Consider the following 20,968-nt stretch of genomic DNA (forward strand, 5'->3'; position numbering starts at 1 on the left):
TCTCTTCAATAGAAACAGGGGGTAGGATGTGAGAAGTGGGAGGTGTAATTTCTAAGAAATCTCAGCTGAGTTGCTGGGAAGTTCCCACTTGAGCCATGACCCCTATGACAAGCTGATTACTGGACATAATACAAAGCCCAAAGTGATAAAGTAATTATCACAAACAAATGCTGGGATGGGGAGAATAATAAGCCCTCAGATTTTATTTCATTTGGCCACTCTCAAACCTCTTGGGTATCTATTACCTCCTCAAAGGGCAAACCAAAATGTTCCTAACATGGTACACAGTATATAATAGACACTCCACAAATATTTGTCTAGTCACAATGTAAAAACTGAGCCCTTTCATAAAAGCAATAGTTAATAAAGGCCAAGGATTCTTTAGAAAATGTTTGCAAACACATGCGATGTGATGCCAGGGATCATTGGGGGACCTTGTGATTATTGCAAGGGATCTCTGATTCTCTGTGAGCATCAAGCATCATCCAAAGAAGGAAAAGATAACAGGTCTTGTATCTACCTTTCGTAGTTCAGTGTTTTCGGAACTCATGGATACTGAAAGAATAGTTGGAAAGGCTTCTGAAGAAGCAAGTATTGTCACAGGTTTTGGAGCGAAGGCTGCATGAAACGTTTGCTGTCTCTACCCATCTGTTTAGCATAGTATGGGAAAGGAAATACAAACACCAGCTACCGGCTACTCGGTTTGCTCTCTGTGCTCTGTTCCATATTAAGTGCCTTACCTGCATTACGTCATCACTACCAATATATGCTCACTCTGGGAGAAGAGGACAGTATTACTACCTCCATTTTATGGATAAACAAATGGAGGCTGAGAGAGGCCAGCAAGTGTTCCAATATTACATAATAAAAACAAAGGAGACAGAGCCTGGATTTGATCCCAGGTCTGTCTTATTCAGAGGCCTGTGCTTTTAACCATTACACATTGGAGGGAGTGAGAGGACATCAGAGGCAACCAACACCCCCTAGGACTCACGGAAAGATTCCGAAAGACCACTGAGGTCCCACAGAATGTGGAATCGGGCACCAGCTTCCCTATGTGCACAATGCAGTGAAGGGCTGTCCAGGAGGGCTGAAGGACTTGGGGACACAAGCAGCCATCGATTATCCATCTACCCATCTACCCAGTGTAAAAAGCCACACTGTAAACCAGATGCACCAGTCCTGAGAGAAAGGACTGAGGATGAAGCTTATTGGGAATCTTCTTGTAGTTCTGGGTTTTTGTGCCAGGACAAGTGGCTTTCCTGATGAGAGCAAATGTGGTCGCTCTGGTTCAGAAAAATACCCAACACTTGTGCTTTTTCACCAAAGCTTTCAATGACCTAGGGAAAAATCCTTTTCAGCCCCATTTCCCCTCCTTTCTCAGAGATCGGTGAGATAGGCTGGTGATTAAGTGCAGCTTTTTGGTTTATGCAAAACTGGTTTCACTGATTATTATTGGCTTGTTTTCTAGCTCCCCCTGCACAGGCATCTTCCAGTAGACGACTGAGCACTCAGCAGAACACTAGACCAGAAAGCCCATCAAACCCTTTCCTCTTGTTCTTTTTGGCTAGCTCCTTTTCCCATAGCATCTCACAACTTTGTGACCATCAGCAGAAGGCACACTCATGTCCCTAATGCTGACCAAACCTGCCTGGCACCGGAAGTGAGTGGGCTGAGAAAAGGGAGGGCAGTCCTTTTCTGCACTGATGAATCACACCCACGAGCCACACAGATTTCTTGCGGCGCTAGCCAGCATCTGGGGACTTACTAGCACTCACATCTATTCTTAATACCAAGGCCTGAGAAGCCAAGCAATTCCCCCACTCCCACCTGCCCCTTTAGCCAGAGCCAAAGAAGTAAGTAGCCCAGGTGGCCATCAATAATAAAATACCCCAGGGGCTTCCAAGCTCACCTGGCTAGTATTTACTCATTAGCATTCTCTTGAAAACTTTTCTAGGAAGTTAGTACCCTTTAATCCAGTGGTGCCAGTCTGGGGGATGTTTGCTATGTGTCACGTGGGCAGCAACAGTGGGACCCAAGAATGTGAGTCCTGTATGGCTGTTTACCTGGTGCGTTGCTGCAGGTCTTCTTGGAACTAGGTAAGGCATATATTTTATTTTTTATTTTTTACAAAGATTTTATTTATTTATTCATAGAGACACACACAGAGAGAGAGGCAGAGACACAGGCAGAGGGAGAAGCAGGCTCCATGCAGGGAGCCCGATGCGGGACTCGATCCTGGGACTCCAGGATCACGCCCTGGGCTGAAGGTGGCGCTAAACCGCTGCGCCACCCGGGCTGCCCAAGGCATATATTTTAAATGAAAAATAACCTTCCGTAGAAAACTTATCATGTAATGTAAATGTTCATAAGACAGAAGTCATCATTAAAAGAGTATATCTGTGGCAACATTTGTATTTTATTTATTTTTTTAAATGATTTTATTTATTTGAGAGAGAGCACAAGCAGGGGGAGGGGCAGAGGGGGAGGGAGAAGCTGACTCCACTGAGCAGGGATCCCTACATGGGGCTCGATCCCAGGACCCTGAGATCATGACATGAGCTGAAGGCAGACCCTTAACCGACTGAGCCACCCAGGTGCCCCAACATTTGTATTTTAAAGAAACTGATTTGCTTACACACACACACACACACACACAGTTACAAATATTCTCTTTTAGTTCCCATAATAGCTTATGAGGGAGGAAAATCTGCTGTTTTCATCTAAAGAAACATTGGGACAAAGAAATTAAGTAATTTGCCTCAGGACATACAGCTAGTGAAAAGATCTTTTGGAACCTAAAATTAACATTTGTGTCCAAAGGTTGTGTTTCTTCACTTAAACTAAACTGCCCTCAACTGTACCTGAGCCAAGTAAGTAGTTTGTCCAGTCTGTCTTTCAAAAAGCACAATAGCAATAGCGTGATGCCTGGGTGGATCAGTGGTTGAGCATTTGCCTTTTCAGGGCGTGATCCCGGAGTTCTGGGATCGTGTCCCACATCCGGCTCCCTGAATGGAGCCTGCTTCTCCCTCTGCCTGTGTCTCTGCCTCTGTGTGTGTGTGTCTCTCATGAATAAATAAATAAAAATCTTTTTTTTGAAAAAGCACAATTGTAGGAAACTAAGATCCTCAAAACTCGAAGTAGCCCTAATTGGAATTTGACATTCACTCAAGCTGTTCCTTCCTCTCTTCCTTTAATTATCCGTATATAGGTACATTCGAAAATTCTAAGTGCCATGCATAATGCCTGTTGGTAGCGGGGATGCAAACCCCCCCCCCCCCAAACAGACACAGTTCCTCTGTGAGCTCACAGACTGGTGGGAAAGGTAACATAGCTAAGAACTGGCAAGAAAAGTATAGATGAAGTGTGGTTCTGTTATTTAATATTGTAGGCTTGTTATTAAAAAATACCTTCAGCATTTATGCCTAGGGAAAGTGTACATGGAGACACAGCTTCATAATTTTCTCTTACTAACTAGGTGATGGCCATTTCGACATTTAGGTCTCCCCAAATTCTTGAATCGGTTGATTAATACCCCAAATTATTGAATCATCTGACATAAGACTATCTGAGATATATTAATATATGCACATGACAGATTGGCCTCGTGATACATTTGATTAAAATTATATGAGATCAAGATTTCTCTTTTGATACTGCCTGAAATAAAAATGGTTTTCACATGGGACTCCTGGGTGGCTCAGTCGGTTAAGTGTCTGCCTTCAGCTCAGGTCATGATCCCAGGGTCCTGGGACTGAGCTCTGTGCAGGGGTCCCTGTTCAGTGGGGAGTCTGCCTCTCTTTCTGCCTCTCCCTTTGTACCCCACCTCTTGCTCTCTCTCAAAAAATAAATAAAATCTAAAAAAAATGGTTTTCACGCTAATGCTTCAGTCAGTTTTGCCAGGTGTAAGGATGGGAAAAGAAAAGGACAACAATCTCACATGTAGGAATTAGATTTCCCATAGAGAGGCTCCTTATAAACAGATGATATTTAACAGACGGCTTTTAGACTCTCACAATCTCTCCATTTGCTCTTTTCTGGTGACAGTATTTTGTCTGTAGAATGCAGTTAAGGACACCTTTAGAGCAGAGTCATAAACTGGTGGCCCATGGCTAAAGACAGCCATGAATGGATTGGCTCAGAAAAATGTTTGTTTGGCCTACATGGTGCCTTTTTTTTTTTTTTTTAATTTTAAAGATTGCTGCCAGTATCTAAAAAGAGAAAAATTGCACCTAGAACTTTTGATTTCTGACCATTCTTGAAAAACTTGAAAATCGGATAAAAACCTACCTCTTTCCTACTTGGCCACAGTGGAGAGAGTCTGGGTGGCAGATGCCTCCTAAGACAGAAAATGCACATCTTCCTTAACCCCACCAGGTCCACTTCACTCATATATGTGACCTGCCTCATCTCAAATAAGCATGACTCCCATCTGAAGCCCTGGAAGGAGAAACCCATTCATTCAGCTTTGGTTCCAGTGACTTCTTGGCCCCACAGATAAGCATGGTGATAACATCCCTGAGATGTAGCACAACTTCTCAGTTCTTGGAGGGAGTATCTGTGGCTACCTTCAAACAAAGGATCGACTATAGACATGACTTATCTATGGTGGTGGTAAGAAGAAGACCAAAAACACCATCCCCATTCCTGAGACAGGAGTCGCTTCGGGGCTTTGCCCGAGATTCCCCTCCTCCTATAAACATTTTGCTTTTTGTTACTGGGGAGGAGAGAAAACAAATGCCAATCTGCCAGTATATTCTCTGCAAACCTTGTCCCTCCAGCCTGTGCTGTAGGTATATGTTACCAGAAGTCCCACATCCCGCCTATCATATATCTATTTAATTTATGTGACTATATCCATTGGAACACATAATGATAACAGGAACAACAAAAATCTAATATTTACTGAGTGCTTTGATGAGCTAAGCACTTTCCATACATTAGCCCATTGGTCCTCACTTGACCCTATGAGTCAAGTCCTCTCATCTCCTCCCTTTCACAAATAAGGGAATGAAGTTTTTAGAGAGGTTAGGAGAATTTCTCACATTCATATGGGTAGTAAACGATGGTGCCCAGGTTTGACTACACATGATTTTGACCACTGGCTAGGTGAACAAACATTTATAGCGTGAACACCACACTGTCACGTACATTACCTGCCAACATTTAATCTGCAATTTTAAAAGTGGAAGACTGGAGAGAGACAACGAAGAAACAGATTCTTAACTCTAGAGAGCAGACTGATGGTTACCAGAGGAGGGGGAGATGGAGGGAAACACGTGATGGGGTTGAAGGAGGGCACTTGCTGTGATCAACACCTGATGTTGTATGGAAGTGTTCGATCATCATATTGTATACCTGAAACCAACATTGCACTGTATGTTAACTCTACTGGAATTAAAATAAAGACTTAAAAAGTGGACGACTGGACAATTCGGCAATATTTGCACAGCTAATAAATGGCAGAATCTGAACTTGGAGCCAAGTTTTCTGACCCCTAGTGGTGTGCTCCTCTTCGGACAACTGCTGTTTTGGTGGGTCTGCTTGTCCCCTTCATCTGGGCAGAATGCATATTTATGTATGGCTTTCCAGTCAGTTTTAGTGAGTTAGTTTCAATTGGAAAATAAAATTTTCTCAGTCATAACAAAATAGTCACAAAAAACCAAGACTGCAACCTGGACATTCTGGTTAAAAATATTTGGTGGCACGTAGCCTGAGAGAATGTCAGGATAAGATCAATCACCACTCAAGAACCAGCTGTACTTGAAAAGAGATGATATTAGGGCAGGCTCATAAAAACAGAGGAATCTGAGATTTGAGAACCAGGTGAATGGGCAGATGGCCAACCTCAGAGCTCTCTGAGTACCAAGAATAAAATTGGGCCTCAGAAATATAAGGTGATTAAACACCATTATTTCTCACAAGCTAAAAAGAACAGTGCTCTCCTTTTCTTACCTACATCAGGCACTCACATCCCTCAACTCACCCAAATAATGCGAGGTTGGACAAGAACTTGATCATGATCCCAGGGCCAGAATAAGGAACTAATTAAGTATTTATTTATTAAGGTGTGAGTGTTCATATTAGGATAACCGTGGTCTGATTTTGTGCATGTGGATGGAGAGTTGCTGAGACAGCTCTCCCTTTATTCAGAGTGGTCTAACAACATTAAATACATCCTGGGTCATTTTTGGTCTGAAAGATTGCTAAAGAGAGAGGAATTCTGGGGCTGATTTGTTTTTTAAATTCATTCCAGGCCCTGCAATTCCTAAAGTACATTCCACAGATCATCAGTTCCATGAGATGCTCCTCAAAAAAAGATTTGTGCAGAGGCCATGCCAATCTTCTCTGTCATTCCAATTTTTCTCCAAAGAAGACATATGGATGGCCAACAGACGCATGAAAAGATGCTCAACATCACTCATCATCAGGGAAATAAAAATCAAAACTACAATGAGAAATCACCTCACATCTTTCAGAATGGCTAAAATAAAAAACACAAGAAGCAACAAGTGTTGGTGAGGATGTGGAGAAGTAGGAACCCTTGTGCCCTGTTGGTAGGAATGCAAGCTAGTGCACCCACTGTGGAAAACAGTATGGATATCCCTCAAAAAACTAATTATAGAATTACTATATAAGCTAGTAATTGCACTACTGGGTATTTACTCAAAGAATATGAAAGTACTAATTCGAAAGCATATATGCACCTCTCTGTGCATAAATTACACAGCGTAATTGCAGCATAATTTATAATAGTCAAATTATGGAAGCATCCCAGTGTCCAATGATAGATAAATGAATAAAGAAGATATGACATACAATGGAATATTATTCAGCCATAAAAAAGAATGAATCTTGCCATTTGCAACAATGTGGGTGGATCTAAAGAGTATAATGTTAAGCAAAATAAATCGGAGTATAATGTTAAGCAAAATAAATCAGAGAAAGACAAATGCTGTATGATTTCACTCATATGTAGAATTTAAGAAACAAAGAACAAATAAAGAAAGGAAAAATAGAGACAAACCAAGAAACAGACTCTTAACTCTAGAGCACAGACTGGTGGTTACCAGAGGGGAGATGGATGGGGAGGTGAGAGAAATAGGTGAAGGGGATTAAGAGTACACTCATCTTGATGAGCACTGAGTAATATATAGAATTGTTGAATCACTATCTTGTACCCCTGCAATCAATATAACACTGTATGTTAGCTATACTGGAATTAAAATTTTAAAAAGGGATTGTGGTGAAGTGAGTCTGGGAAGATCTATATATTCTATTCCCCACTTAGAGTTTATAGTGAACATTAAAAGCTCTGATAAGTCTTATTTGGACATATTTGGGAAAGTCAGTATATTTTCTTCCATACACCTTTATTTGTAATTCATGGAACAAGTGTTCTTTAGAACACATTTTGGGCAGCTCCCTAAAACACTTGGAAGGGAGAAATTCTGCTGAGTGAGCTCTTTTAGGGGGAGCAGGGGAGTGAAGAAAATATACATAAATTCGTAAGATTTTTTCAATTACAAAAGGTATGCAATAAGATCTAAGAAATTTGTCTCTTTTCTATCCCATATTTTGTATTTTTTTCTTCATGATAACAAGTATCAATACTTTCTGGTATATTCTGTCAAAGATTGTGTGTGTATATTTATATAAGTAGGAGTATTTTATACATACCATTTTCCTCCTGCTTTTTTAATTTAATAGATTAGTGAATTTTTTTCATATCAGCATATAAAAATTGGCCTCATTATCTTTCATGGCTACATAGGTGTCCACTGTAAAGAAGCACCTCAGTATCTTTAACTACTTACCTGTTGATAGAGGCATAGGTGTTTTGGGAGATTTCCTCCAAAGAAAAACAAAACTTCTAAATAGAGACTAAGGCACATGGGCTGATTCTAGGCTGAGCAGGACTAGGCCCTCAGGTCTTTTGTGATGTTGGCTGGCCATGCCAGGACTGTGTATCTTAGCATGATCAGTTAATCTATCAAGAGGGGGGCATATTTTGCTGGTGTGTTTTCTTTTAAAGCATTTGCTTTGCTTTGTGGATTCTGTGGGCTTAGTAATCCTACCACAGACATGAAATAAGGTGCCCACTAGATGTACGGGGTAGCCTTCATTGTTGGGCTGTTTTAGCATTTTGATCTGTTCTATCAGTTACCTCACTTTTGTGAGGCTTCTCTTTCTTATGATCCCTCACTTTATGTTGTATCTTTATCATAAGGCTGATGAGTAAAGAGGAACCAACTTCTGCTCTCATTTCTATGTTCTCCTTTCTTGTCAAGTAATGGGAACATGTTGCAATGGGCTTTGTGACTAAAGGAAAACCAACCAAGCCCACTCTGCAAAGTAGAAAACAAAAATACTTCCTCTTTGAAAGTCAATGAAAGTGGCAAGTTTTCTTAGTCAAAATTTAAATGCAGGGATCAAAAGCAGCGTTCTGTTTGGCAGAACTGTTTGGCTTTAGGAATCTGTAGCCTTTAGATCAGTGACCCAGAATTGACTTTTCTCCCCAAGTCCTTTGGAACTCTGAAATTTTCCGGGCTAGTCTGGCCCTTCATGTTCACTGCTGATAAGGGGAAGTCTACAGGAAAGTCCTCCTTCAGCTGATCCTGACTCAGGCTCTAAGGACTTGAAGGGAACCAGCTTCATTTTGAAGAAAGTATGGGATTTCCTAATCATTTGTGGTCACACATCCCACACTTTTGGGAGAGTGCTCTTCAACAGGGCATGCACATTCATCAATCTTCCCTTTCCAATTTTCCACTTCACAATAATCATTTCTGGTTGGTGATATACCTGGGCAACCTAGCAGAAGCAAATGCAAACCTACTGTGGAAGAATAACCCCACAGTTCAGGCCATATAGAATTCCCACAGGGATCCCTGGGTGGCGCAGCAGTTTGGCGCCTGCTTTTGGCCCAGGGCGCGATCCTGGAGACCCGGGATCGAGTCCCACGTCGGGCTCCCGGTGCATGGAGCCTGCTTCTCCCTCTGCCTATGTCTCTGCCTCTCTCTCTCTCTCTCTCTGTGTGACTATCATAAATTTAAAAAAAAAAAAAAAGAATTCCCACAGAGAGAAACAAACCTTCCTGAAGAGTTTATAATACAGATTTATGAAACACTAAAGGAAAGCATACTTTGTCAATGAGAGTTAATAGATAAAATAAGCAGGATCATTAGTTCCCTCCAAACTTGAGATGATAGAATAATCGTAAAATGCCATAAGTATATTAGGCTTTAGTGAGTTAAACACATGAAAGAAATGAACATATAAGAAAGGCAATTTTTGAAAAGAATCGAATAGAACTTCTAGAAATGAAAATATATGAATGAAACTAAAGACTTAAAACATGAGTGTGTTAAACAAAAGTTTAGATACAACTGAGTAAGGAATTAGCAAACTGGAAGATAGGTTTGAGACAACTACATAAAATTCATCGTGGAGAGATTAAGAGATACAGATATGAGAGAATGGTGAAGAAAAAAGTGAGAGTCGGGCATATATGCACACATAATAGGAGTTCTAAAAGGAGAAAATAGACTAGGGGAAAAGCAAAGAGTAAAGTTGAGAATTTTTTCCAGAATGGTAAAAAATTGTGACTCTTTAAATTCTGATAAACAATGAATCCTGAGTACTACAAATAAAATAAAATAACCCTTAGTCATATTGTAGTGAAATTTCAGGGGAAAAGAAAGAGAGACTCTTTTTGTTGTTGTTATTTTTATAATTTTAAAAGTTTCAGTATAGTTGACATGCAATTAGTTTCAGGTGTATGACATAGTGATTCAACTTCTCTATAGGTTGTGCTATGCTCACTGCTACCATGTGTCACCATACAACACTATTGCAGTACCACTGACTATATTCCCTGTGCTGTACTTTCAGCCTCGTGACTTATTCATTCCATAACTGGAAGCCTGTATCTCCCACTCCCCTTCACTCATTTTGTCCATCCCCTTCCTTCCCCTTTGGCAACCATCAGTTTGTCCTCTGTATCTATAGGTATGATTCTGCTTTCTATTTATTCATTCATTTGTTGTTTTTTTAGACTCCACATTTGAGTAAAATTATATGGTATTTGTCTTTCTCAGTCTGATTTATTTCATTTAGCATAACTTCTAAGTCTGTTCCATGTTGTTAAAAAAGGCAAAATATCATTCTTTTCTAAGGCTGAGTATTTCTCTGTGTGTGTACTACATAAAAAAGAGAGCCTCTTAATAGTAACCTGAGAAATTTAGATTAAGAACAAAAGTTAGATGAACAACAGACTTGTCAACAGCAACAAGAGACATGGAAATGAGATCTATAAAATGTCAAGCAAAACCAATCATCAACCTAAAATTTATCAGCTAATCATTGAAACATGAGAGTGTAATAAAAACAAACTTAGGCAAACAAGGACAAAGTTTATCTGTCACACACCCTTCCTGAAAAATTTCTAAAGTTTTTTTAGGGTTGCCTGGATGGCTCAGCGGTTGAGCATCTGCCTTTGACCCAGGGCATGATTCCAGAGTTCTGGGATCGAGTCCCATGTCGGGCTCCCTGAAAGGAGCCTGCCTATGTCTCTACCTTCTCTCTGTGTCTCTCATGAATAAATAAATAAAATCTTTTTTAAAAAAAAGTTTTTTTACTGCACAAAGAGGAAATTGCAACTAAAACAGATGCATGTATGTAGGAATAATTAGCAAATAAGCTGATAAATGATACTAAATTTAAATAAGTGATCCCTATTAAATACACCAATAATGAAAATTATGAGGATAAGATTTAAATATCGGACAAAAATGATGTGTAAGACGGAGTGGTTGATTACAATCAGGATTTTTTTTAAATTTCCTGTTGTTCAGAAGTAAAGAAATATTGACTCACTTTAAACTTTGTTAATTCAAAAACGTATTCAAGAATACATTTTTTAAAATGTAAAGGTAAATACTTAGAAAGAACATAGGAGAAAAGGGAGAAATAAAGCTGATTAACTCAATGAAACAATGTAAGAAAGGTCAAAGCAGAAACTACTGGGTGAAAACAAAGAAACCATATTAAATTTAGAAATAAAACAACACCACAGTTACAGTAGAGATATTAAAAGCCATATGTAAATACCCTAAAAAATTTCAGAATTATTGCTTTCACCTTATTGATTTTGAAAATATTAGCAGGTTTGAAAAACCACATTTGAAAATACAAATGAAGTACAGTTTCCTAGGAAAAAATAGAAATTGCTAAAATGTAAGAATAGAGAATCTAAATTAGACATAACTTTTAGAGAAATCTTGCACACACTTCTCTCTCTCTGTCTTACTCTCTCCCTCCCTTTTTTCTCTCCCTCTTTTTTTTCCAGTACATATGGTAAGTAATCTTCAAAAAATAGCTAATACTTATTTTATGCAAAGTGTTTTAGAAAATATAAAAAGAGAAAGAACATTTCATTGATGTTAATATAATCTCAGTGATAAAACTAGACAAAAGACAACGTAATAAAAAGAAATTATAGTTCAAATCCTTAATAAAACATCGCAAACTAAATGCTGCATGATTAGTGGGAATTCATCTCTGGAATGTAAGGATGATTAAATGCTAAAAATATTTGTCAGTGTAATTTTCTTTGTCAACAGATAAAAGAAAAACCCATATGCTTATCTCAATAAATATAGAAGAGATATTTTTAAAAAATTCAATAATCATCCGTGGTGAAAGTTTTAGTAAATGAAGAATAGACAGGAATTTCCTTACTCCAATCAAGAATGTTTCCAAAAGCCTACAGGAGCTATCACACTTAATAGTAAAATATGAGAAGCAGGTTCTTTAAAGTTGGGAATAAACCAAGAATGCTACAATTATAGCTTCTAATAACCTTGTGCTAGAGAGGTTTGTAATAAGAAATTAAATATTTAAGGTTAAGGAAGAAAGAAAATAAAAGTTCTCATACTCTCAGGGAAAAAATTGTCCATACTAGGTACAGTCCAATAGAACATTTTGCAGTGAGAGGAAAGTTCCATATCCACGCTGTCCAATGTAGCCAGAAGCCATATATGGGTCTTAAGCACTCAGACTGGGACTAGTAAAACTGAAGAAAAAAATTTCATTTTATTTAAGTTAATTTTCATTTAAGTGCCCATGTATGGCTCGTGGCTATCATATTTGACAGTCCTGATCTATATAGACTATCCAAAATAATCTATCAATTTGCTTGCATAATTAGAGAGTTACCGAGTTTGCTGAATACAAGATCAACACACACAAATCGATGCTGCTCCTAAACCCTGGCAATCACCAAAATGTAATTTGTTTTAGAAAATATAATTTCAAAATGTACTGTTCACAATAGTAATAATCACAAAGTACCTAGAAATATATCAAACAAATGATACATATTACTTATATCAAGTAAATTATAAAACCTAAAAATAAGTTTGAAAGCAGACCTATTAAGAAAGAGCTACATCATGTTCATGGATGGAAGATTCAATATTTTAAAGGTATCAGTTCTATCTAGAATAATATAGCAATTTAGTGCAATTCCAGTCAAAATGTCTACAGGGTATTTATGGAACTTGATAAACTGATCCCAAAATTCATGTGAAAGAATAGAGGGCTAAAAATATCTATGACAATACTGAAAACATAAGGAAGAAAAATATCAGATAACAAAAATAATTTAGAAAGTAATTATAACAAAAATATATGGCATTGGTGCTGGTTTGGACAGAGAAATCAATAGAACTCAATCAAGTCCAGGCCTAGGCATACAACCGCATTTATATATGAACTGATATATGATCTCTATCTAACTATAAATGATGTCATCACAATTAATAGAAGTAGAACAGACTGTCAAAAATGTTACTGGAACAACTGGCTCTCCTACCAGATGAAGAGCACCTACTCTACATCATACACCACAATAAATTCTAACGATTTAAAGACTTAAATATCAAAAGCAGGACATTAAACTATACAATAAGGAAACACAAAATATCTCTACTGTCTGGATTTTGAAAAATACCAGTATCCTATTACAACTAATATGAAAAATTTTTAAATGCAGAGGATATGAACAGGCCATTTTCAGAAGAGGAAATTTAAAGGTTCAGTAAACATGAAAAGATGGTCAACTGCATGAAGAATTCATTAAAATTACTGGTGAAATTCTATTTGTTACATGTCAAGTGGGCAAACTCTGAAAGCGGGATAATATCAAGAGTCGGAGAGTACGTGGAAAATGGGAACTCACAGGTTGCTGATGGTACTGGGTATAGTGTATGCTCAATAAACGTTAACCCCTTTTGTTGTGTAAATTTAAAACCACTTCAGAGAGCAATTTTGCAATATACATGAGATTGAAAATGCCCATGCCCTTGGGCCACCAAACTCACTCCTAAGTGTATATTCAGAAGAAACTGGAAAACACATGTGCAAGAAGACATGTACTAAGACGTTCATTGCAGCAGTGTTGGTCAGAGTGACAAACTGCAAACCACCTAACAGTTCACAAGGGGAATGGATCGATAAACTCACGGCACTATGGAACTAAAATGAATTACCCACGTTTACATGTCTCCAAACAGATAAATCTCAGGAGTGTATTTGGAGAAAAATTTCCAGATGTAGAAGGTATACAAACTAGGAACCCATGTATGTACATTTTTAAAGCATACAAAACAGTAATATATATATTGTTTCAGGCAACAGTAGTAAAAGCTCAAAAACATACGTGAGAATGATAATTCCAGCATGGTGAAGGAGAAGCAGGGATCTATTTGGCTCTAATCCCAGCTCCGCCACACACTTGCCTGTTGGCAAGTTGCTTGATTGTACTAAGCCTTCATTTCATCATTGTAAAATGAGAACAATTGCCTTACCTCCTGAGATTTTTCCAGAATTAAAGAGTGTCTGGGTATAGTGTATGCTCAGTAAATGTTAACCCCTTTTGTTGTCTTTTGCCCTCATCACATCACCACACTGGAAGGGAAAGAACCTCCTGCTTCGGGCCCTCCCACCCCCGAGGAAGGCACAGGGCAAGAGCGCACACAGAACCCTCTGTGTTTAGCTCTTCCACATGTTCCTATTTAGAAGCTGGGACTTTCTTAAAGTAATGAAACACCCCAGGACAGAAGCACAAATCCACCAGAAGCTGAGAAGTAAACATAAATCATAAGTAAATAATAAGAATCAGGGGGGATTGACTGTGCAAGTTCTCTCTGATGTCCTACTGCGGTGGAAAAAGCATGTGACAAAATTCTGTGAGCTTGTGGGTCTGTTTCCTCATCTGAAAGACACAGGGCTGAGACTGCAGAGACCACTTCATTCAAAGCCAGTGCATGAGAGCCTGAGGACACAGATTCCTCCACTGCTCCCGCAGATGTGCCATTTGTGGCCAGAATCTATCAGGCACTGCTGCCAGCAGAGGCTTCGTCCAATCACCTGTTGGCAGACGGACAGCTCTCGCTCAGTGGGACCCTCATCCTGGACGTCCTGCGGTGGAGTGAGGCAGTGAGCCAGACCAAGCAGAGAGGAATCAGAGAAAGGGCAAGTGACTGCTGAGTCAGAAAGCAAGAGAAGTTACAGTGCCTCCTTATGACCACTGCTTGTGGGTCCTTTGCTCTGAGCCACAGGGTGGTCTCAAAGAGAACCCAGAAAATAGAAGCCCTAAAAGAAACACAGTGCAATGCATGGTCCGTGTATTCATTATGAACCTGAAGATGTGACTGAACCTAGTGTCACAACAGGTTTGAGTGTGTTTGTTGGTACTGAAGTGGTCCCTAAACTTTATGCTGATAGACCTTCTATAAAGTTTCCCTGCCATGATCATGTCCCTTCTATACAATCATCTTTTGACACTTTTAGTGTCTAACATATTTTATTTTAGACTATAAAATGAGTAAGCTTCTCTTGGGCTTTCCCATGAAAGGAGCTAATTTTCATCAAACAGTAGTGCATTAGGAATAAATGAAATCAAATATCAAGCCCAGCTCTTGCATCTTGCATTCATAGTCTGGGTGACCTTGGGTAAACCCCTTAGTTATGTTATACCTGTTTCTCCATCTGGCAAAATGGAGTTGATCTCTCTCTCTCTCTCTCTCTCTCTCTCTCTCTCTCTCTCCCAGGAAAGATATAAATACAAAAATAAACAAGAACCTATATGAGACTTGCAACAACACAGAGGGATCTACAGAGTATAATGCTAAGCAAAATAAGTCCATTACAGAAGGACAAACACCTCATTATTTCACTCATATGTGGAATTTAAGAAACAAAACAAACAAAGAAAAAAGGAGAGAAACTAAAAAACAGACTCCTAACCCTAATTCTAGAGAACAGACTGGTGGTTACCAGAGGAGAAGTAGGTGGGGGCATGGGGGAAATAGGTGAAGTTGAAGATTAAGATCACATTTATCATGATGAGCTCTGAGTAATGTATAGAACAGTTGAATCACTATATGGTACACCTGAAACAAATATAACTGTATATTAACTGTACTGCAATCTAGAAAAAAGAATCAATATGAGAAAGCACTCTATGCCTTTTGGAGGAAAAGGACAGTGGAGACCAAGGACAAGTGCATGCTTAAGGCAGGACACCTGGGTTCCACACAGATTCAAAGGACACACAATTGCATCAACCTATGCCTCAGCTTCCCCACCAATAAGAAGGGCCAGCAGCATCTCAGAGCCCTCCCACTAGTACCTGTAAATTCTAAATATGTAGCAATACAAAACATCCTGAATTATGCCCTGCAAAGCACTTTTTTTTTCTAAAAAAAAAAAGAGAGAGAACTAGCTTATTTTAAGAATTTTCCTATTTTAATCTAAATGCTAATCATATATTATTTTGTTTCAAAAGCTATCCAGTCTGGAATAGACCCACTCCAAGATCTGAGCACACCTTGTAGTAATCATTTTAAAGCCCCAGAATCTCTATAGTCAGCGTATCTGAGACCGCTCCAAGAACAGAATGACAAACTCAGTACCTTGGCAAGGTGGGAAGTTTGGTCATGAAGTCATGGAGGAAGGCAAGAGCAAATACGGAAAACACTGTAGGGGCTGACATTTCTCATGTACCACCCATCCCACTTCCTCCTTCCCTCCTGCACTGCCCACTGCCCTGTGCCCTCCATATCCTGTGTCTAGGTCTCTGCTCATTTTATCTCCCTTCAAGGCAAAGATCTAGGCTTTTATAGCAAAGGTGAAAAGGCCTACCCATCCCATCCCACAAGCTCAAATTGGAACTAGTTCATAGGCTTAGAACTCAATTATTACTGTTTTTAGTTGTAGTTTAAAGAGAATTTTTCATGAACTTTAATGCGACCAATGGGCCTTATCAGTCATTTACATCATGGTGTAAATGAGTTGAAGATGCTTCTCCAGGGGTGCCTGGGTGGCTCAGCTGGTTAACTGTCTGCTGCCTTCAGCTCAAGTCATGATCCCTGGGTCTTGGGATTGAGCCCCGTGTGGGGCTTCCTGCTTAGCAGGGAGCTTGCTTCTCCCTCTCCCTCTGCTGCTTCCTCCGCTTGTGCACTCTCGCTTTCTCTGTCAAGTAAATAAATACAACCTTAAAAAAAAAAAAAGATGCTTCTCCTAAGAGCAAGTTTTTTTTTTATTTTTTTATTTTTTATTTTTTTATTTTCTAAGAGCAAGTTTTGAGAGGAGGGAAAATGGCTCCAGACTCCCAACATCTGGGGGAGAAGCCAATTTTGAAGGACTGATGAGTCCTATTATATCCTGTGTCATCTTCTTTATGTTCCTTTTTGCCTGCGCCTTATCAACATGCAAAGCTTTTTACAACACAAAGCAATGCAAAGTGCACATTTTCTAATAAAGCAGAAACAATTGCTTTGGCTAATAGCTGAGCAAAACCATGAAGATTAATTGGTTAAAAAAATATTGTGTTTGTACAAAAACGTCCTTTCTATATCCCCCAAGCCTCAATAAAAAGATTATAGTCACAATTATGGAGTCTATCAGAGTTGGCTTTAAAAAAATAAATGTAGAGTGTAGATGGAAATGAAACACTTAGGCAATTATTGGCTTTCACCAGAAGATACAAAGTTTAATTTTCAACATACAGTATGAAGATATTTCTTTAGCTCTCACCTTAAATACTAGAGGAAGTAGACATGCTACTGGTTGGATGAGTAGAATGGTGAATGGCTGAAAGCAACTTTTATTTACTCAAGACGGAGGGGATGGCATTATGAAACAGCTTCACATTAAGAAATAAAGGAGGTTTTAACCTTTTCAATTGCAAAATGGATGTTTAGTTCACTTCCTCCTCTGTTTTCTGCAGGACACTGTGGATCATAACTGAATTTGCTTTACTTCTCTGCACCATAGGTCACTGTATTGCTGAATTGAGTCTGTGAGGACATCCACTCTCCTCACTGGGACCAAATTGTCAAGTAACATGACCCCAGAGTTCTTGTCTCACTGAAGGTGATTTTTCAGTTAAGCACTGACTTAGATCAGAAAAATCATGGGCTTTTATTCTCTCTCTTTTCCTTCAAATTACCCATCTCATCTGCATTTTTACTCAAGTGAATGAGGAGGGTCAAGAAAAGTTTGTCCGTACTGAAAATACTGGAGTGAATCCAGTAAAAAGAGGCTCTCAGAGACCAGAAAACTTATGACTCTCTCTCAATTTACACTAATTCAAATTTTTGAGTTTACATTTGTTTCTTGATCTTGGCTTATTCCCCTAAATTATTATGTATTTATAAAAAACAGAGAATTTTTTTTTGAGATAGAGCTGACATAATAACATTACATTAGCTTCAGGTGTCCAACATAATGATTCAATATTTGTATATACTGCAAAATGATCACCACAATAAGTCTAATTAATATTTATCACCACATAGTTAACTTTTTTCTCCTGATAACAATCTTTAAAGATCTACTCTCTTAGCAGCTTTTAAGCATGCAATACAGTGTTATTAACTATAGTCATTGTGCTGCACTTTACTAAAGAACTTTTAATGTTCAAAATTTATGTACAAGAAAAATAAAATTATTAATATCTGAAGTAGGAAATCTTTGAGCAGGTTTATTTATTTTTTTAAGGCAAGTTAAAATCAGTAGTTGTTGCATATGAGAATACTTGAACATTTCATTTTCTGCTCACAAATGGTCTGGCTCCAGCTAAAGACTCAGCATCCAAAGAATGCTATGATGTGCAATAGGATGAAAGCCTAGAGCCCATGCCACCTAAGTAAACTGTCCAGTCTTTCATTAATAGCTGTGCAATTCCCTGGGCAAAATTCTTGAATAATTCTTAGAATCAGTCCTTCCTTTATATATAAGGTCCTTGTAACTGAACATAAATTAGTGGGGGAAAATCATGAAAACCAAAGGTGGATGGTTGAAGAATACATATTTTTACCTCTACCTAGTGCAATTTCTAATTTACTAAAGGTCAAGCTATCTAAAAACACAATCCTTGCCAAGGACTTGTAATACTGAGTTGTTTCTTGACATTCATATTTATTGACTGCCAATCCTTATTTTAAAGGACTGAATCTTCTCAACGTTCATGGGAAACAAACAGGGTATAAATAAATTAATTAATGAGAAAAATTTCTCATTGATTTTGAAATCAAAGCCAGCTCAGAGTCTGAGTAAATCTCTGGAATGAAGAAAGTAGTTTACTCCCCTTCTCCCACCCCCATCAACTCTTGTGAATAAATGAAATGAAAAAATGAAAACCAAACCTGAGGCCAGTAAATAGCCAAAGAGCCTGGAAGTAACGTGCTCTTTCCTGGAAGAGATGAATCTAGTGACAAGCTTAAAGAAAACAAAACAAAACTATCCGCCACCAGCTACACAGAAAGAGAGGTACAATTGGGTCAGAATTCAGGAAATACTCACGATCATTATGAAGGTGCCCAAGAACTCAGAGATTGTTTCTTTAGCTAAGCTGCTCTTCAAGACCAGCCTCTGCTTGAGACTTTTCCCCTTTCGCCCCTTCCCAGGTTGCATCGTGGGGCTTCTCCAAGGACCACTCTCTCCACCACAATCTGCTTCTTCTGGTCTGTACTTCACTCGCACGTGAAAATGGAAGTTTTGACAACTGCTCACAGATTCCTGGAGATGTCCGGTGAGATTCTCTGACTGTACAAACGCTGTCCCAATTAGAGCCCGTGACTTAATCCTCTTCTGGTGAAATTCATCCCCTGTTCACTGTTGTTTATCTGACTTAGCGAGTTAGAACCTGAAATCCCAAAAACGATTCTTTTTGTGCCTGCCTGATAGATTAATCATTACCTTTATTCTCAAGGTATTTTTTTCTCTGTTGGTTTTTGTTTTTTGTTTTTTTTTTTTTTCCAAGAGATGAGAAAAGAGATGTTGTGCTGGTTGTATTGCCAAACCACAGCGATGGGCAATGGTCCAGAAGAGATTTGCATGTTACACAATTGCAGGCTTCTGATTTTTTTTTTTTCCCTATTCAGAAGTGGGTGGTTGGGGTGTAGTTTGGGATTATCAAATCAGGTATATATACATCCAGTGTAAACATTCTCTTCTGAAGAAACTTTTCATGCACACTGGAGAATATACAGATGTGTTGTTCTGCAAGATTAATTAAACACTCTTGTTTTCTTCCAATATCATTTCAGCAATTTAATGACACCTCCCTAAGGGTGGTTAAAAACAACTGCATCCATTCTAGAGATGGAGATACTAACATACAAAGAGACCATTGCAAGCTTCACTTTGCAAGACTTTAGGACAGGATGGATCTCCTCCTTGGTTACTGTAGCTGGGCTTCATCTACTGAGGACAGATTGGGATCCACGAATCAGAATGATGGAGAAAGCAACCTGTTGACTTTCTTCTGAAGAAGCGTTCCAGTTTGAAAACCAAGTTACTCCCCTTCACTTATCATGAAATAAATATTTAAGCAAAATACAGAGAAAATAAACAATAGCGGCTTGAAACTCTATACTGCTTGAAGATCACTGAGCCAGAAAGAGAGACCCCAGTTAAGTGAGAAAGGGATTAAACACACTTCAAGAAGCTTTCTAGGTTGTATCATTTAAGTTTGATTAATTAACATCCTTGCAGGCAACACACTGTTTAGGACTAGCATGTCATGTCAAGTATTTGAGCCTTGCTTCTCAAAACTAGTTCGTTTGAAGAAACAGAATCCAGCAGTTGTTTCTGAATACCAAGGCCGTTCCCTGGAATCAGTACCCACGCTTTGTGCTTCCTCCCAATCCTCCCACAGAGAAGCCAGTTCTGTTTCAGGCTTCTCCCCCTTTGCAGGAGGCCTAGTCATTTCCAGCTGAAGAGGCAGACAAGAAGGGAGGGAGAAAAGATCTGGAGAGAACAGCTGTTGATAGCCCAAGTATAGAAGGAGATACCTAATCTATAGATGAAATATAGAGTTTAGGCCTAAAGAAATTCTTACTTGCCAGAGGGAACACCATTGCAGAGCCAGGATAAGAACCCAACATTTTGGCTTTAACTATTGGTTAAGTTATCATGGATACCATTGTCTAGAAGGGTTACTTATGACTACACTATTCCCAAGTCCCAGTGGATGGACCAGAGAAACAGGACTTGATTGCAGTGACTACAACTAACCCCACACAAGGGTGTTCTTTGGTCTTTTCATTCACTCATCTAACAAATATTTATGGCATACTCATTATGTGCCAAGGACTGCCCCTAGCAAAGCACACACAGTTCTTGCCCTTTACAGAGCTTAGAGTCTCATGAGGGAGACAGGCATAGTGAAATAATCATACACACAGAACTATGAAGTCACAACTAAGATTTAGGCTACACAGATGGAAGACATATTTCTATGAGCAAATAAAAGAGGGGGACTTCACCTCAACAGAGAGACCTCTGATGGCGTCTAAGGAAATCATGTCCGAGCTGAGATCAGAAGGAAGTGTAGAGTTTAACTGCATGAAGTGGGGAAGGAAGTGCATGTACAATGGCCTTGGGGAGTGGGGGT

At 39.0% G+C, this 20,968-nt stretch overlaps 1 protein-coding gene across 1 annotated transcript in view; it reads right to left on the minus strand.

The window, feature by feature from the left end:
- AQP9 (aquaporin 9) overlaps positions 1-19,218 on the minus strand; it is a 45,080-nt gene extending 25,862 nt beyond the window's left edge. Inside the window, exon 1 of the mRNA XM_041745134.1 lies at positions 18,874-19,218. Coding sequence (XP_041601068.1) covers positions 18,874-18,984 — 111 coding nt within the window. The 5' untranslated portion in view covers positions 18,985-19,218. The remainder of the gene's footprint in view (positions 1-18,873) is intronic.
- Positions 19,219-20,968: the final 1,750 nt, after the last annotated feature.

The sequence above is a fragment of the Vulpes lagopus genome, chromosome 2, assembly GCF_018345385.1.
Source record: "Vulpes lagopus strain Blue_001 chromosome 2, ASM1834538v1, whole genome shotgun sequence".
NCBI classification, from domain to species: domain Eukaryota; kingdom Metazoa; phylum Chordata; class Mammalia; order Carnivora; family Canidae; genus Vulpes; species Vulpes lagopus.